The sequence below is a fragment of the Squalius cephalus genome (genome assembly GCF_949319135.1).
Source record: "Squalius cephalus genome assembly, chromosome: 20".
NCBI classification, from domain to species: domain Eukaryota; kingdom Metazoa; phylum Chordata; class Actinopteri; order Cypriniformes; family Leuciscidae; genus Squalius; species Squalius cephalus.
The window spans coordinates 11466637-11484672 of record NC_137141.1 but is presented as its reverse complement, the minus strand read 5'-3'; the positions used below and the strand labels follow the sequence as shown (position 1 = coordinate 11484672).

General features: G+C 37.4%; 1 protein-coding gene across 2 annotated transcripts in view; it reads right to left on the bottom strand.

Moving 5' to 3' along the window:
- The window catches only part of akap6 (A kinase (PRKA) anchor protein 6), a 198330-nt gene that overhangs the window by 165899 nt on the left and 14395 nt on the right, over positions 1-18036 (bottom strand). For both annotated transcript variants that reach the window (XM_079853930.1, XM_079853931.1), the window contains exon 3: positions 3001-3380. In XM_079853930.1, coding sequence (XP_079710056.1) covers positions 3001-3336 — 336 coding nt within the window. In that variant the 5' untranslated portion in view covers positions 3337-3380. The remainder of the gene's footprint in view (positions 1-3000; positions 3381-18036) is intronic.

Below are 18036 nucleotides of genomic sequence, written 5' to 3'. Positions count from 1 at the left end.
TTTCTTGAGCAGACAAATCATCATATTAGAATTATTTCTGAAGGCTGTGTGGTAACTTTTTTGCACATAGCACTGGTGCAACAGAGGATGAAAGTTTTGTAGCACAGGCCACACAATTGTAGCACAACTATAAAACTTCTGTTACAATCTCTGAAAACAACCAGAAGTAGTGCAGTTCATCACTTAAACAGACATGTGACTGACAAAGGACATTAATGTTCCATATCCATACAGGACACACAAAATGCAAACCTTAACAAGAAATGTTTTCAGACAAACTTTTTTTTTGATTTGCCAAAAATGGCAGACAGCAGGACTGTAACACCTCTTGCTTTACATTAAGTCAGTTTTGTTTATATAGTCCAATATCACTAACCACAATCCAACATCCATCCGTTTTGGTTGAGCACCTGAAAATGCTGCTTCATTTTCCTGCCATCAACTAACTCACTCGACTAGCTGAGGAACTGGCATAGAAGCCATTTCTATGGTTGGTTGGGAGCATGAAGAATCATTTTGACTAATAATAATGCAAAAACTGACACTTATAATCAACAAAAAGAGTCTAAATGTTGACAAAAAAGTAGTCATTGATAATATCTAAATATGTATGCAAAATGCAAAACATAATAAAATAAATTATGATTTGTCTGAGATTATGTCTGAGAACAATTTCTTAGCAACTAGGGATTGCACAAACGAATGGTGCATAATATATACCTTAAAGGTAGGGTATGGGATTTGCAAAACGGCCGTCAGATTTTGAAAATACACAACTCAAATGGTCCTACCTTCTTTCCTCTAACGTTGGCCCTGACTCCACCCATTCGAAGAGGGGGAGGGGGATGGGGGAGGGGGGGGATGGTACGACCGTTTGATTGACGAACTTACTGTCCAATGATTCTAGGTGGTCTTGGAAATGATTGGCTGGAGTTTTTCGAGTCCTGCCCGTTCCACAGATGATTAAATTGCTTAATTTTCATTTCAGTGCTTCTAACTCAGTGGCTGTACGTGGGTTAGGAATAGGATTTCAAATGATTTTGAAAAAATGGACAAAAAAGAGAATCACATACCCCACCTTTAACAGTCAATTTACAATTAATGCGTTCAGATTTGAAAACCGCATGCACACTCCAAATCTGAGGAACTCACAAAGAAATGAAACTCGCTCAGCAGTGACAACCAATTTGGATGTGCCAAGAAACTGTTGGATAATAATTTTAATCCTTATTACAGGGCTGCCAACTCTCACGCATTGAGCATGAGACTCACGCAATTAACACTTTTCACATGCTCTCACGCCACACATCCATTTTCTCACGCACAGAAAAATTGCGGAGCAAAGAGGTAACCTACTTTTAATATTAAACTAATTCTCAGCTCTTAGATTTCGTCAATTTTATAACGAAATTCAGACAAAAATACGTTTGCCGCTTGTAAATGTGACGTGACAGATCGCTGAGCGCCTCAGTTCAAGAGCACGTGAACCGATCATCTGTTACTTTTTTATTTAAAGATGCAGTACAACTTACCAAAAGTATACATAATATCGACCAATTAGTGCTTTTCAACCACGGAAAGAGGTCAATATAACAGCAGGAGAACAATTATGTCACATAACGTTACATTTACCTCACGAAAGCCATTTAATGACCATAGCATGTTAACTGAATAGAAAAAATAGCTAGAGAGGACATTTTGCTGAGCACTGTATTACATATTTATTATATTTATACTTATGTCATTAAATAATTGTTATTATAACAAAAACTGCATTATATTTAATTTAATTTGTTATTTTTAACCTTTAATAATACCAGCAGATTGGGCCCTCTATGTTTACAGCATTAGGTGAGATTTTTTTTTTTTAAATAAAATTTAAAATAAACATGTATCCAAATTAGTCAATATTGAATCAAAATCAGAATCAAATCACAAGAATGGAATTGAAATCTTGAAATTTTTGTCAAGCAATAATAAAAACTGTATCCTACCAGTCATTGTACAATGTAAACATTGTATCATGTTGTCACTAAACTTCATAAAATTCTATTTAGTTACCAAATGTTTTGACAATCACAATTACATACAATTACATACACTGCCTATGCAGTGGAAAGGTGAAAAAAATTATAGGTGCTACCTGACTAGTGAAAACAAAACAAGTAATAAAAACTCAGTGAGTGTTTTAGCGCAATTTTCTGACGTCATGGGATCACAACACTAAGAGATAGTAAATGTTTTTATGTTTTTTTTTTGTTTTTTTTTGTGTTTTTTTTGTGTGCGTTCCCGAGATTAGACCTTCCTTAACATAATGCCGAAAACCCGAAGTCTCTAGGTGGTCTGGTTGAGGAGGAGATAGAAGTGCAAGATTGGTGCGCACAGACAGAACAGAAATCATGAGTTAACAATCGCAATTTTGTCCGTAGGAAAATTGCGCTAAAAAAGGTTGTTGTCTTCCCTTTTGACAAATAGGTAGGAAAAAACTTCAACACCCATAATGCACTGGACATGTTGCTGTCCAAGGCCACTGCCACCAGTCTGATATGAATACGCTCGACCAGAGTCAAATACCGCCTTGCTTTAGTAGGAAATACTTAGCAAGATGGAGGGGGAAAACATTAACTGTTCAGTCAGTTCCGCCCAACTCCCTGAAGCAAAACGCCGTCACTTACAGGCAAGAAAGCTTATACCATTTGTGCCATAATGCTATTTAAAGAGTAGACATAGTACGATATAATTTCAGTGATAAACCTACCCTAACAATAACTGTTCTGTTAATAACCCTCTGTCGATCCGACTGTCCGTGGGTGGAGATACAAAAATGTATAATCTATAGTTTTCACGAAAGCCCTGGAGCTGTCAAAAGACTTTTGCTCACAAATAAATGTAAATTTCTCTGCCCAGGTAACACGGAGAACGAGTAAACATTGTTCATTTACCACCGACATTGGAAAGCGGGTTGAAAATCAACGAAGTTTCAATTTAAGGCACTCTTACCTTGAGTTGTACCAGGTGCACGTCCACGTGTCTATTGATGCTGTCTTGCTGCACAGAGTGTGTGAGATCTCTGACTCTCTCTGTCGTGGTCCTTAGCCAGGTCTCTATCTCCGGCAGGTGGAGAACCACCTTCCAGTCGGCCCCTGTGTGGAGAGGAGGAGGTTTTTGGTACCTGCGGTAGGGATCTTGTTTCTGGGTCGGCCCATCCCCGCTAACGCTGGGCCCACACAGGTCCGGATCATCGTGTTTATCGAGGCCGGGCTCCAAGGTGGGAGTTACAGAGGTTATCATAGGAGAGGAAGCCTCACTGGCCATTGGTGATACTGCAACGTTCATGGTGAAACACAGCGTGATCCTGAGGACGGGGCCTTTTGGTTTAGCTGTTCAGAGAGAAGAGAAGATGAGATCAAAAATACAAGTAGTAAGAGCGCAAAACAGCCATAAATATTAAAAGAGCTGCCAGATTTTGTTAAATATGGAAAGCCAGAGGTAATTTGGGATGCAAATCTAATGGTGGTCAATGTCATGGATGACAGCATGTAAATTGGCTCTCATACACATGGCAAAGCATTTGAAAAGCATTTAAAAGACAGGGATTTCTCATCTTGGGGAATTATTTTCCATTTTGAAGGAAAAAAAGCATTGCTACATGAATAAAACGCTTATCACACCCTAATCAAGACAAAACTGGTTCCCTGGTTCAGGGAACATTTTAAACCCTTCAGAATTCCTACTTGAGCTGGTGGACATACTGTACAGTGCTATGCATAAGTTTAGACACCCATGCTAAAGTTGACTAAAAAGAGGAATAAAAAATCATCTTTTGGAAATTAAACTTAATGCCTTAATTAAAAAAAATAGGAAAACTCCAACCTTTAAGGACACCAATTTTCTTTGTGAATGAATAATGTATCGTAAATAAATAAATGTTCTTCCTTAAAATACAGGGTGCATAAGTTTGGACACCCCTATGTTAAATTTCCATAGAGGCAGGCAGATTTTTATTTTTATAGGCCAGTTACTTCATGGATCCAGGATACTATGCATCCTGATAAAGTTCCCTTGGCCTTTGGAATTAAAATAGCCCCACATCATCACATAGCCTTCACCATACCTAGAGATTGGCATGGAGTACTTTCCATAAGATCATCTCTCAATGCAAATCAAACCAGCTATTAGGCTATCTGAAATAAAACCATGCCAATCTCTAGGTATGGTGAAGGCTATGTGATGATGTGGGGCTATTTTAATTTTAACTTTATCAGGATGCATAGTATCCTGGATCCATGAAGTAACTGGCCTTTAAAAATAAAAATATGGAAATTTAACATAGGGGTCTCCAAACTTATGCACCCTGTATTTTAAGGAAGAACATTTATTTATTTACGATACATTATTCATTCACAAAGAAAATTGATGTCCTTAAAGGTTGGATTTTTCCTAATTTTTTTTAATTCAGGCATTAAGTTCAATTTCCAAAAGATGATTTTTTATTCCTCTTTTTAGTCAACTTTAGCATGGGTGTCTAAACTTATGCATAGCGCTGTATATTCTGACATCCTCTAGTTCTCACTGCAGAGATCATTTTATTAGACAAATGATTAGTCATCAGTAATATCATCTATTTTACCAGAAGAGAAAAAGTGACTACATTTTAGCTGATATACATTAAAAGTTGCATCTGTCGTTTAGACTACACTAGCATATAGATGACCACAAAGCAAAAATAGTCACAAAACTCTAAAATACTGATGTCATTAGGGCCCGAGCACCGATGGTGTGAGGACCCTCTTGGAATTGCTCTGTTTATTAGGGCCCGAGCACCGATGGTGTGAGGACCCTCTTGGAATTGCTCTGTTTATTATTATTATTATTATTCTTCTCCGCATTTAATTGCATTTTTGAGGGCCTAAACATGCTCGAAAACTCACAAAACTTTGCACACGCGTCAGAACTGGCGAAAATTTACATCTGATATAGGTTTCAGAATTGGACGGGGCAAAATGGCTCGATAGCGCCACCTATAAAAGTTCAACGGAGTGCGCCTCCCGCAACGTTCCACGTACGTGCACGAAATTCGGTACATACATGTAATGACCTAATACCTACAAAAAAGTCTCTTGGAGCATAGCCCTAAACACAACAGGAAGTCAGCCATTTTGAACTTCCTCTCAGATTTTTGTGCAGTTTTTGCCATTTTCAGGCCTCGTACTTTAACGAACTCCTCCTACAGTTTTCATCTGATCATCTTCAAATTTGGTGAGTGTAATCTTAAGGCCTTTGCGACGTTAAATTGCGAAGATCTTGAGTTTTCGTCAAAGGGCGGGTCCTCGGCGGCCTGATAAATTTCGATGTTTCGCCATGAAACAGGAAGTTGTTGTAACTCAGGCATGGAATGTCCAATCTGCCCCAAACTTCACACGTTTGATAAGAGTTCTGTCCTGAACACATGACCATGCTCATATTCAGTTATAGTCATAGCGCCACCTGCTGGCAACAGGAAGTGACATGTTTAACACTGTTATGGACTCCTAATAACATATAAAAAAGTGCCAGCAAGTGCTAAACATGCTAACAACATACTAGAAGCATGCTAAAACATGCTAGCAAACTCTTAGCTAAGTGCTAAAGCATGCTATTATTGCAATTAAATAGGAATTTGCTGTAACTCAGGCATGGAATGTCCAATCTGCCCCAAACTTCACACTTTTGATAAGCGTTCTGTACTGAACACATCTACATGAGAATATTCAGTTATAGTAATAGCGCCACCTACTGGTAACAGGAAGTGTCATGTTTAACACGTTGATGCCATTCTAGCAACATGTTAAAAATGCCATTGACTTCTAAACATGCTAGAAACATGTTAAAACATGCTAGCAATACTTAGCTAAATGCTAAAGCATGCTAATTCAATGAAACAGGATGTTGTTGTTACTCAAGAAGGCAATGTCCAATCTGCGCCAAACTTCACACTTTTAATAAACGTTCTATCCTGAACACATGACCATGCTCATATTCAGTTACAGTCATAGTGCCACCTGCTGGCAACAGGAAGTGACATGTTAAACACTGTTGTGGACATATAAAAACATATAAAAAAAAGTGCCAGCAAGTGCTAAACATGCTAACAACATACTAGAAACTAGAGCCCGACCGATATATCGGCAGGCCGATATTATCGGCCGATATTAGGCATTTTCAAAACTATCGGTATCGGCATTTATAACGGCCGATAAATAAATATTTCAAAAATAAAATAAAAACGGACGAAACACCCTTCAACCATGTTATGAGTGTTGGCGTTGTATAGTTAGTCCACCAGAGGGTACTCTACACCGTCCCTGTTGGCAACACTCGTGTATAACGCGCCACACATTCTGCAACCTGCTGATCCAGCCAGAGTCGGGCAGAGAGAACCGCGAGTGAGATCATCGGTGAAGTGTGTTCATGGTGAGTTGGTAACGACTCACTAGACATACGTTGCTTGAATAACAATTAAAAGAACATCCCTATCAGTTCTCTTAACTCAAATAAGGATGACAAAATTCGTGACTCATGTCCAGTTTTGCTGCGGTTAAATAAGCCGAGAGTGAAGCGGAACAACGCGACGTAGGCTATATTCACATAAAATGTTAACACTGCAGTTCACAAAAGTTCATAATGTGCATGTGCTTTAATGCTTTGTCGGTTAAACATTTAATTTTAAATGCTGATGCGCTGTTCTAACGTGTGCGTTTCTCAGCGCGTACATGTGAAGCTCACATGCACTAAAAGCCTTTCTACCAGCGCCTGGATACTGGACTAAGTTATCTTTCGAGTATTATTGTGCTAATACTGTTAAATACACACAATATTTACATAAACAAAGTCGGTTGTCTAAAGTGAAGGCAAAATTGAGAGAAAATCTGTTTGTCAAATGCGTGTACATTAGACGTGTCGTGCTCAGCTTTTAAAGAGACAGTAGCAATTGTAAACACATTGCCTCTTGTCCTTAAAGGGATAGTTCACCCAATAATAAAAATGATCTCATTATTTACAGGCACTCTAATGTTGTTCCAACTGTATTAATTTCCTTCTAATATTTTTCTAATATTAATAGTTTGAAGAATGTGGGTATGATAACCAAACAGTAACCAAACAGTAGCTGGTCCCCATTGACTTCCAAAGGAGAAAAATATACCATGGAAGTCACTGGGGTACATCAACTGTTTGGTTACCCACATTCATCCAAATAACTTATTTTCAACAGAAGAAAAAAACAACTTGAGAGAGTAAATTATGACTATTTGAATTTGTTGTCAATTTTAATGTGAAATTGTTGTTTTTGTTCAAAGGACTAAACGTTTAGTCTTAAAAAAAAATCTTAAGTTTGTATTTTTATACATTTTATTTATCAGAACTTTAATATATTTTGATGTTCTTCTGTTCTGTTGTGACAATAAAAGAAACAAGTTTCTTTTTAAAATGCATTATCATATTATTTTAGTTAAAACTCATAAATAACTACAAATAACTAATGTTAGGGAAATTTGTTAATGTTTTGTTGCGCGTTTCTGAAAAAAAAATAAAAAATATCGTCCGATATATCGGAATATCGGATTTTAAAACCAACAAATATTTGTACCGGTATCGGCCTTCAAAATCCTTTATCGGTCGGGCTCTAGTACCCATCAAAAGTTTGTACACACCAATTGTAAAGTGTGTCCAAACTTACTGTACTATAATACACATAAATAATATTGCTACTGTATTATAATATACACATAAATAATATCGGCCGATATATCGGTATCTGGCTTTTTTTTATCGGTATCGGCATCGGCGCCCAAAAATCCATATCGGTCGGGCTCTACTAGAAACATGCTAAAACATGCTAGCAAACACTTAGCTAAGTGCTAAAGCATGCAAATGCTGCAATTAAATAGGAATTTGCTGTAACACAGGCATGGAATGTCCAATCTGCCCCAAATTTCACACGTTTGATAAGAGTCATGGCCTGAACACATCTACATGAGAATATTCAGTTATAGTAATAGCGCCACCTGCTGTCAACAGGAAGTGACATGTTTAACACTGTTGTGGTCTCCTAATAACATATAAAAAAGAGCCAGCAAGTGCTAAACAGGTTAGCAACATACTAGAAACATGCTAGCAAACACTTAGTTAAGTGCTAAAGCATGCTATTACTGCAATTAAATAGGAATTTGCTGTAACTCAGGCATGGAATGTCCAATCTGCCCTAAACTTCACACGTTTGATAAGAATCATGGCCTGAACACATGTCTATGCTCAAATTCAGTTATAGTAATAGCGCCACCTACTGGCAACAGGAAGTGACATGTTTAACACGTTGATGCCGTTCTAGCAACATGTTAAAAATGCCATTGAGTTCTAAACATGCTAGAAACATATTAAAACATGCTAGCAATACTTAGCTAAGTGCTAAAGCATGCTAATTCAATGAAACAGGACTTTGTTGTTACTCAAGAAGGCAATGTACAATCTACCCCAAACTTCACACGTTTGATAAGAGTTATCTCTTGAACACATGTCCATGCTCATATTTAGTTATAGTCATAGCGCCACCTGCTGGCAACAGGAAGTGACGTTTAACACTGTTCTTGACTCCTAATAACATATAAAAAAATGCCAGTAGGTGCTAAACATCCTACCAACATACTATAGACATGCTAAAACATACTAGCAAACACTTAGCTAAGTGCTAAAGAATGATATTACTGCAATTAAATATGAATTTGCTGTAACTCAAATGTCCAATCTGCCCCAAACTTCACACTTTTGATAAGCGTTCTGTCCTGAACACATGACCATGCTTATATTCAGTTACAGTCATAGCGCCACCTGCTGGCAACAGGAAGTGACATGTTTAACACTGTTATGGACTCCTAATAACATATAAAAAAGTGCCAGCAAGTGTTAAACATGCTAACAACATACTAGAAACATGCTAGCAAACTCTTAGCTAAGTGCTAAAGCATGCTATTATTGCAATTAAATAGGAATTTGCTGTAACTCAGGCATGGAATGTCCAATCTGCCCCAAACTTCACACTTTTGATAAGAGTCATGGCCTGAACACATCTACATGAGAATGTTCAGTTATAGTAATAGCGCCACCTACTGGCAACAGGAAGTGACATGTTTAACATGTTGATGCCGTTCTAGCAACATGTTAAAAATGCCATTGATTTCTAAACATGCTAGAAACATGTTAAAACATGCTAACAATGTTTAGCTAAGTGCTAAAGAATGCTAATTCAATGAAACATGACTTTGTTGTTACTCAAGAAGGCAATGTCCAATTTGCACCAAACTTCACACGTTTGATAAGAGTTCTGTCCTGAACACACATCCATGCTCATATTCAGTTATAGTCATAACGCCACCTACTGGCAACAGAAACTGACATGGTTAACACAGTAATGCAGTACTAACCACATAATTATTGTGTACTAAGCATGCTAGAAACAGACTAAACATGCTAGCAACACTTAGCTGAGTCATGAAGCATGCTATTATCACCATTATACAAAACATTTTGTAACTGACTTTGACATACTCTTACTATATATACCTCCTTAAATGTACATTTCCCAACCATGCTCTGTCTTCCTAAAGCCACCGAGTGTTGATGGCACGGGTGCGAGGGCCCTTTCATCGCTGCTTGCAGCTTTAATTAGGGCCCGAGCACCGATGGTGTGAGGACCCTCTTGGAATTGCTCTGTTTATTATTATTATTATTATTATTATTATTCTTCTCCGCATTTAATTGCATTTTTGAGGGCCTAAACATGCTCGAAAACTCACGAAACTTTGCACACGCGTCAGAACTGGCGAAAATTTACATCTGATATAGGTTTCAGAATTGGACGGGGCAAAACGGCTCGATAGCGCCACCTATAAAAGTTCAACGGAGTGCGCCTCCCGCAACGTTCCACGTACGTGCACGAAATTCGGTACATACATGTAATGACCTAATACCTACAAAAAAGTCTCTTGGAGCATAGCCCTAAACACAACAGGAAGTCAGCCATTTTGAACTTCCTCTCAGATTTTTGTGCAGTTTTTGCCATTTTCAGGCCTCGTACTTTAACGAACTCCTCCTACAGTTTTAATCTGATCATCTTCAAATTTGGTGAGTGTAATCTTAAGGCCTTTGCGACGTTAAATTGCGAAGATCTTGAGTTTTCGTCAAAGGGCGGGTCCTCGGCGGCCTGACAAATTTCGATGTTTCGCCATGAAACAGGAAGTTGCTGTAACTCAGGCATGGAATGTCCAATCTGCCCCAAACTTCACACTTTTGATAAGCGTTCTGTCCTGAACACATGACCATGCTCATATTCAGTTACAGTCATAGCGCCACCTGCTGGCAACAGGAAGTGACATGTTTAACACTGATATGGACTCCTAATAACATATAAAAAAGTGCCAGCAAGTGCTAAACATGCTAACAACATAATAGAAGCATGCTAAAACATGCTAGCAAACTCTTAGCTAAGTGCTAAAGCATGCTATTATTGCAATTAAATAGGAATTTGCTGTAACTCAGGCATGGAATGTCCAATCTGCCCCAAACTTCACACTTTTGATAAGCGTTCTGTCCTGAACACATCTACATGAGAAAATTCAGTTATAGTAATAGCGCCACCTACTGGTAACAGGAAGTGACATGTTTAACACTCTTGTGGTCTCCTAATAACATATAAAAAAGAGCCAACAAGTGCTAAACAGGTTAGCAACATACTAGAAACATGCTAGCAAACACTTAGCTAAGTGCTAAAGCATGCTATTACTGCAATTAAATAGGAATTTGCTGTAACTCAGGCATGTAATGTCCAATCTGCCCCAAACTTCACACATTTGATAAGAATCATGGCCTGAACACATGTCTATGCTCAAATTCAGTTATAGTAATAGCACCACCTACTGGCAACAGGAAGTGACATGTTTAACACTTTGATGCCGTTCTAGCAACATGTTAAAAATGCCATTGAGTTCTATACATGCTAGAAACATGTTAAAACATGCTAGCAGTACTTAGCTAAGTGCTAAACCATGCTAATTCAATGAAACAGGACTTTGTTGTTACTCAAGAAGGCAATGTACAATCTACCCCAAACTTCACACGTTTGATAAGAGTTATCTCTTGAACACATGTCCATGCTCATATTTAGTTATAGTCATAGAGCCACCTGCTGGCAACAGGAAGTGACGTTTAACACTGTTCTTGACTCCTAATAACATATAAAAAAATGCAAGTAGGTGCTAAACATCCTACCAACATACTAGAGACTTGCTAAAACATACTAGCAAACACTTAGCTAAGTGCTAAAGAATGATATTACTGCAATTAAATATGAATTTGCTGTAACTCAGGCAAGGAATGTCCAGTCTGCCCCAAACTTCACACTTTTGATAAGCGTTCTGTCCTGAACACATGATCATGCTTACAGTCATAGCGCCACCTGCTGGCAGCAGGAAGTGACATGTTTAACACTGTTATGGACTCCTAATAACATATAAAAAAGTGCCAGCAAGTGCTAAACATGCTAACAACATACTAGAAACATGCTAAAACATGCTAGCAAACTCTTAGCTAAGTGCTAAAGCATGCTATTATTGCAATTAAATAGGAATTTGCTGTAATTCAGGCATGGAATGTCCAATCTGCCCCAAACTTCACACATTTGATAAGAATCATGGCCTGAACACATCTCTATGCTCAAATTCAGTTATAGTAATAGCGCCACCTACTGGCAACAGGAAGTGACATGTTTAACACTTTTATGCCGTTCTAGCAACATGTTAAAAATGCCATTGAGTTCTAAACATGCTAGAAACATGTTAAAACATGCTAACAATGCTTAGCTAAGTGCTAAAGAATGTTAATTCAATGAAACATGACTTTGTTGTTACTCAAGAAGGCAATGTCCAATTTGCACCAAACTTCACACGTTTGATAAGAGTTCTGTCCTGAACACACATCCATGCTCATATTCAGTTATAGCCATAACGCCACCTACTGGCAACAGAAACTGACATGGTTAACACCGTAATGCAGTACTAACCACATAATTATTGTGTACTAAGCATGCTAGAAACAGACTAAACATGCTAGCAACACTTAGCTGAGTCATGAAGCATGCTATTATCACCATTATACAAAACATTTTGTAACTGACTTTGACATACTCTTACTATATATACCTCCTTAAATGTACATTTCCCAACCATGCTCTGTCTTCCTAAAGCCACCGAGTGTTGATGGCACGGGTGCGAGGGCCCTTTCATCGCTGCTTGCAGCTTTAATTATTATTATTATTATTCTTCTCCGCATTGAATTGCATTTTTGAGGGCCTAAACATGCGCGAAAACTCACGAAACTTTGCACACGCGTCAGAACTGGCGAAAATTTACATCTGATATAGGTTTCAGAATTGGACGGGGCAAAATGGCTCGATAGCGCCACCTATAAAAGTTCAACGGAGTGCGCCTCCTGCAACGTTCCACGTACGTGCACGAAATTCGGTACATACGTGTAATGACCTAATACCTACAAAAAAGTCTCTTGGAGCATAGCCCTAAACACAACAGGAAGTCAGCCATTTTGAACTTCCTCTCAGATTTTTGTGCAGTTTTTGCCATTTTCAGGCCTCGTACTTTAACGAACTCCTCCTACAGTTTTAATCTGATCATCTTCAAATTTGGTGAGTGTAATCTTAAGGCCTTTGCGACGTTAAATTGCGAAGATCTTGAGTTTTCGTCGAAGGGCGGGTCCTCGGCGGCCTTACAAATTTCGATGTTTCGCCATGAAACAGGAAGTTGCTGTAACTCAGGCATGGAATGTCCAATCTCCCCCAAACTTCACACGTTTGATAAGAGTTCTGTCCTGAACACATGGCCATGCTCATATTCAGTTATAGTCATAGCGCCACCTGCTGGCAACAGGAAGTGACATGTTTAACACTGTTATGGACTCCTAATAACATATAAAAAAGTGCCAGCAAGTGCGAAACATGCTAACAACATACTAGAAGCATGCTAAAACATGCTAGCAAACTCTTAGCTAAGTGCTAAAGCATGCTATTATTGCAATTAAATAGGAATTTGCTGTAACTCAGGCATGGAATGTCCAATCTGCCCCAAACTTCACACTTTTGATAAGCGTTCTGTCCTGAACACATCTACATGATAATATTCAGTTATAGTAATAGCGCCACCTACTGGCAACAGGAAGTGTCATGTTTAACACGTTGATGCCATTCTAGCAACATGTTAAAAATGCCATTGAGGTCTAAACATGCTAGAAACATGTTAAAACATGCTAGCAATACTTAGCTAAGTGCTAAAGCATGCTAATTCAATGAAACAGGATGTTGTTGTTACTCAAGAAGGCAATGTCCAATATGCGCCAAACTTCACACTTTTAATAAACGTTCTGTCCTGAACACATGACCATGCTCATATTCAGTTACAGTCATAGTGCCACCTGCTGGCAACAGGAAGTGACATGTTAAACACTGTTGTGGACATATAAAAACATATAAAAAAAGTGCCAGCAAGTGCTAAACATGCTAACAACATACTAGAAACATGCTAAAACATGCTAGCAAACACTTAGCTAAGTGCTAAAGCATGCTATTGCTGCAATTAAATAGGAATTTGCTGTAACACAGGCATGGAATGTCCAATCTGCCCCAAACTTCACACGTTTGATAAGAGTCATGGCCTGAACACATCTACATGAGAATATTCAGTTATAGTAATAGCGCCACCTGCTGTCAACAGGAAGTGACATGTTTAACACTGTTGTGGTCTCCTAATAACATATATAAAAGAGCCAGCAAGTGCTAAACAGGTTAGCAACATACTAGAAACATGCTAGCAAACACTTAGCTAAGTGATAAAGCATGCTATTACTGCAATTAAATAGGAATTTGCTGTAACTCAGGCATGGAACGTCCAATCTGCCCCAAACTTCACATGTTTGATAAGAATCATGGCCTGAACGCATGCCTATGCTCAAATTCAGTTATAGTAATAGCGCCACCTACTGGCAACAGGAAGTGACATGTTTAACACGTTGATGCCGTTCTAGCAACATGTTAAAAATGCCATTGAGTTCTAAACATGCTAGAAACATATTAAAACATGCTAGCAATACTTAGCTAAGTGCTAAAGCATGCTAATTCAATGAAACAGGACTTTGTTGTTACTCAAGAAGGCAATGTACAATCTACCCCAAACGTCACACGTTTGATAAGAGTTATCTCTTGAACACATGTCCATGCTCATATTTAGTTATAGTCATAGCGCCACCTGCTGGCAACAGGAAGTGACGTTTAACACTGTTCTTGACTCCTAATAACATATAAAAAAATGCCAGTAGGTGCTAAACATCCTACCAACATACTAGAGACATGCTAAAACATAATAGCAAACACTTAGCTAAGTGCTAAAGAATGATATTACTGCAATTAAATATGAATTTGCTGTAACTCAGGCATGGAATGTCCAATCTGCCCCAAACTTCACACTTTTGATAAGCGTTCTGTCCTGAACACATGACCATGCTTATATTCAGTTACAGTCATAGCGCCACCTGCTGGCAACAGGAAGTGACATGTTTAACACTGTTGTGGACTCCTAATAACATATAAAAAAGTGCCAGCAAGTGTTAAACATGCTAACAACATACTAGAAACATGCTAAAACATGCTAGCAAACTCTTAGCCAAGTGCTAAAGCATGCTATTATTGCAATTAAATAGGAATTTGCTGTAACTCAGGCATGGAATGTCCAATCTGCCCCAAACTTCACACTTTTGATAAGAGTCATGGCCTGAACACATCTACATGAGAATGTTCAGTTATAGTAATAGCGCCACCAACTGGCAACAGGAAGTGACATGTTTAACACGTTGATGCCGTTCTAGCAACATGTTAAAACATGCTAACAATGCTTAGCTAAGTTCTAAAGAATGCTAATTCAATGAAACATGACTTTGTTGTTACTCAAGAAGGCAATGTCCAATTTGCACCAAACTTCACATGTTTGATAAGAGTTCTGTCCTGAACACACATCCATGCTCATATTCAGTTATAGTCATAACGCCACCTACTGGCAACAGAAACTGACATGGTTAACACAGTAATGCAGTACTAACCACATAATTATTGTGTACTAAGCATGCTAGAAACAGACTGAACATGCTAGCAACACTTAGCTGAGTCATGAAGCATGCTATTATCACCATTATACAAAACATTTTGTAACTGACTTTGACATACTCTTACTATATATACCTCCTTAAATGTACATTTCCCAACCATGCTCTGCCTTCCTAAAGCCACCGAGTGTTGATGGCACGGGTGCGAGGGCCCTTTCATCGCTGCTTGCAGCTTTAATTGGGAATTGAAATTCATGTAACAAAAATCTTTTAAGATGCTTTCAAGCACCATCACAATCTGTTTAATCCCGGATCAACTATTTTATATCATGTACATTGAGGATTATGTGCATATTGCCATGTCTACACTAACAGCTATTTTCATGACAACATGATAAAATACAATGACAAACAGTAATCAAACTATAAACAGCGTTTTTGATATTTTACCATATAAAGGTGATCAATACAAAGTCTTTTTAGTGTTGTTATCATTAACTGAAACTGGTACAAATCATTTTCGATAATGCAAATAAAGCTGAAATTAAATGCAATATAAATATTAAATGTAAAAACTTAAACATAACTTATTTTATTTCAGTTAGTTGCCAAGGCAACATTTCTCATTTTTGGTACTAAAATGACCAAAACTGGAATGAAAGTAAATTAAAGCTAAATAGAAATTGTAAAAACAAATTAAAATGATAAAAGCACATAACAAAATTACTAAAACTAAAATGAAAAATGAAAATATAAAAATAAAACCTAATTCAAAATATTAATAAATGTTATTTTATTATTATATTAAAAAAAGCTAAAACACTAAACCAATTAAAAGCATCTATTAAAGAACTTTGTTAAAAACCTTTGCCAAGGACAACTACAAACCTATGTAGATATTTAGAATTGGACTGAACTGCTTTATTATTAAACTTTATGAAAATTTGATTTATTATTATATTATCATCTCAGTTGTATTTAGAATTTAGCAGATCTTTATTAAGACTGATCAAGACTTTTTTTGATTAAGTCATCAGCTGTATGCCAAAAATATTACAATAATAAACCACTTTAAACTAAAGCTAATTGTTCCTGTAACTCAAAGTCGTTTGACTCATAGAGAATTCGTGAACTAATAGAATGCAATGGATAAAAATCTTAAATATGTAAATGTAAAATAAGGATATCCTTTTAATTATTGGAATAACCCAACAAAGCTCTGATTTCACTTTTAACCATGACTAAACAGTATATAACACAAACAGACAGAATATGTGGGTACCACAATGCCATGCCAGAATAGCTGCTGAAACATGGCCACTATATGCCCATGAATAATGCACAATGAGGTCATACACAGCGTCATTATATCAATAGCTGAGGTCATTTCCACCCTAAACAAAGAAATCTGTGATGGTAATGAAGATGATGCTGAACCGGAACAATCGACAGTCGTTATGAGGCCGTCTCACCGGCATTAACCAGCATTGAATATCTAGGCCACTGCAACAGGGAAGTCAACGATTGGAAATCAATATCTTGAACGATCCAGTCTGTACATCTGTTTAATATGCTGCTTCAGCACAGAGCGATTCCCTCCCACAAACAGCATCACAGCAGTCAGATGAATTATTCAGCTAATATGACTTCCTGGCATTTACAGCTCATCTGCATGTACTATTTGTTAAAACACAGATGAAGCCGTTCAGACTAATTCATGAGATGACATTCAACATGAAAGGGCAGATAGAATCATTTCAGATGTGTTTGCTAACACAGGAGTTACAACACACATCTGCATCAGGGGAACATACAAACAAGTGTTCACACAGGATTATAAAGGGCCTTACAGTTGATTAGCATATCACATGCATGCATAATATATTCAAAACATGACATACACACACATACACGCTCTAAATCATATCTCATTGCAAAAACTGATCCCATTACACTATCAAGATCTCAATATATTTTCAAGTTGGTTAGTTGACATTTTTACATAAGACTAGAAACACATATTGATTTGTAAGCATAAAGAGATGTTGATGACATCAATGTTCACCACATTAAAAGGTAAATTCCTACTTTAATGTACACCAAAATAAAGCTGGAGAAGGGCAGAATCTGTGTTATACATTATACCTTTATTGAGTATTTCAGGAGTTTTTTTAAGGGTGATATGATGTCAGATGTAGTCATGAACTTTACATGATCATAGATTATTTCCAATCTGTTAAGGATATAAGGAGAGAGAATGTGAAAACAATATAGATTTATTTATTTTCCCCTCCAATATAAGCTCACTACATTATCAAAAGAAATAAAGAAACATCAAGAGCAAAATAAAGCAATGCAGAAGCGCACAGATAAAACCATCAATTGATGTTATTTGAAATAAAGATGATCTTGATCCACGTGTCACTCTCTCTGCTTTATATTCACACTGCAAAAGCGTCATTGCAAATAAACAATAAACAGCAGATGTAATAATGCAAGGCAAAGTGCTGCTGTAAAAGAGCCAAAGACTTTACTTAATTATACCAGGCACTCAATAAACCAACCATTAGTTCTGCTGACTTCACAAAATCCCCTGAAACGAGCAAGCAGCCTCTGTTAGAACTCAAAATGGGTCAATCTCCTGCTTCTTAGAAAATAGTTTCACACCACAATTTGACTCATAAGAAATTATAATGAAGTACACAAATGCAGCTGCATCTGAGAAAAATGGTCACGCTTTACATTACAGTGAACATTTAAGAGCTGAGTAGCACTAATGAACTATATACACTGTGTAATTATGATAAATTGTAACATTGCTCATAATTATATATATTTTTTGTA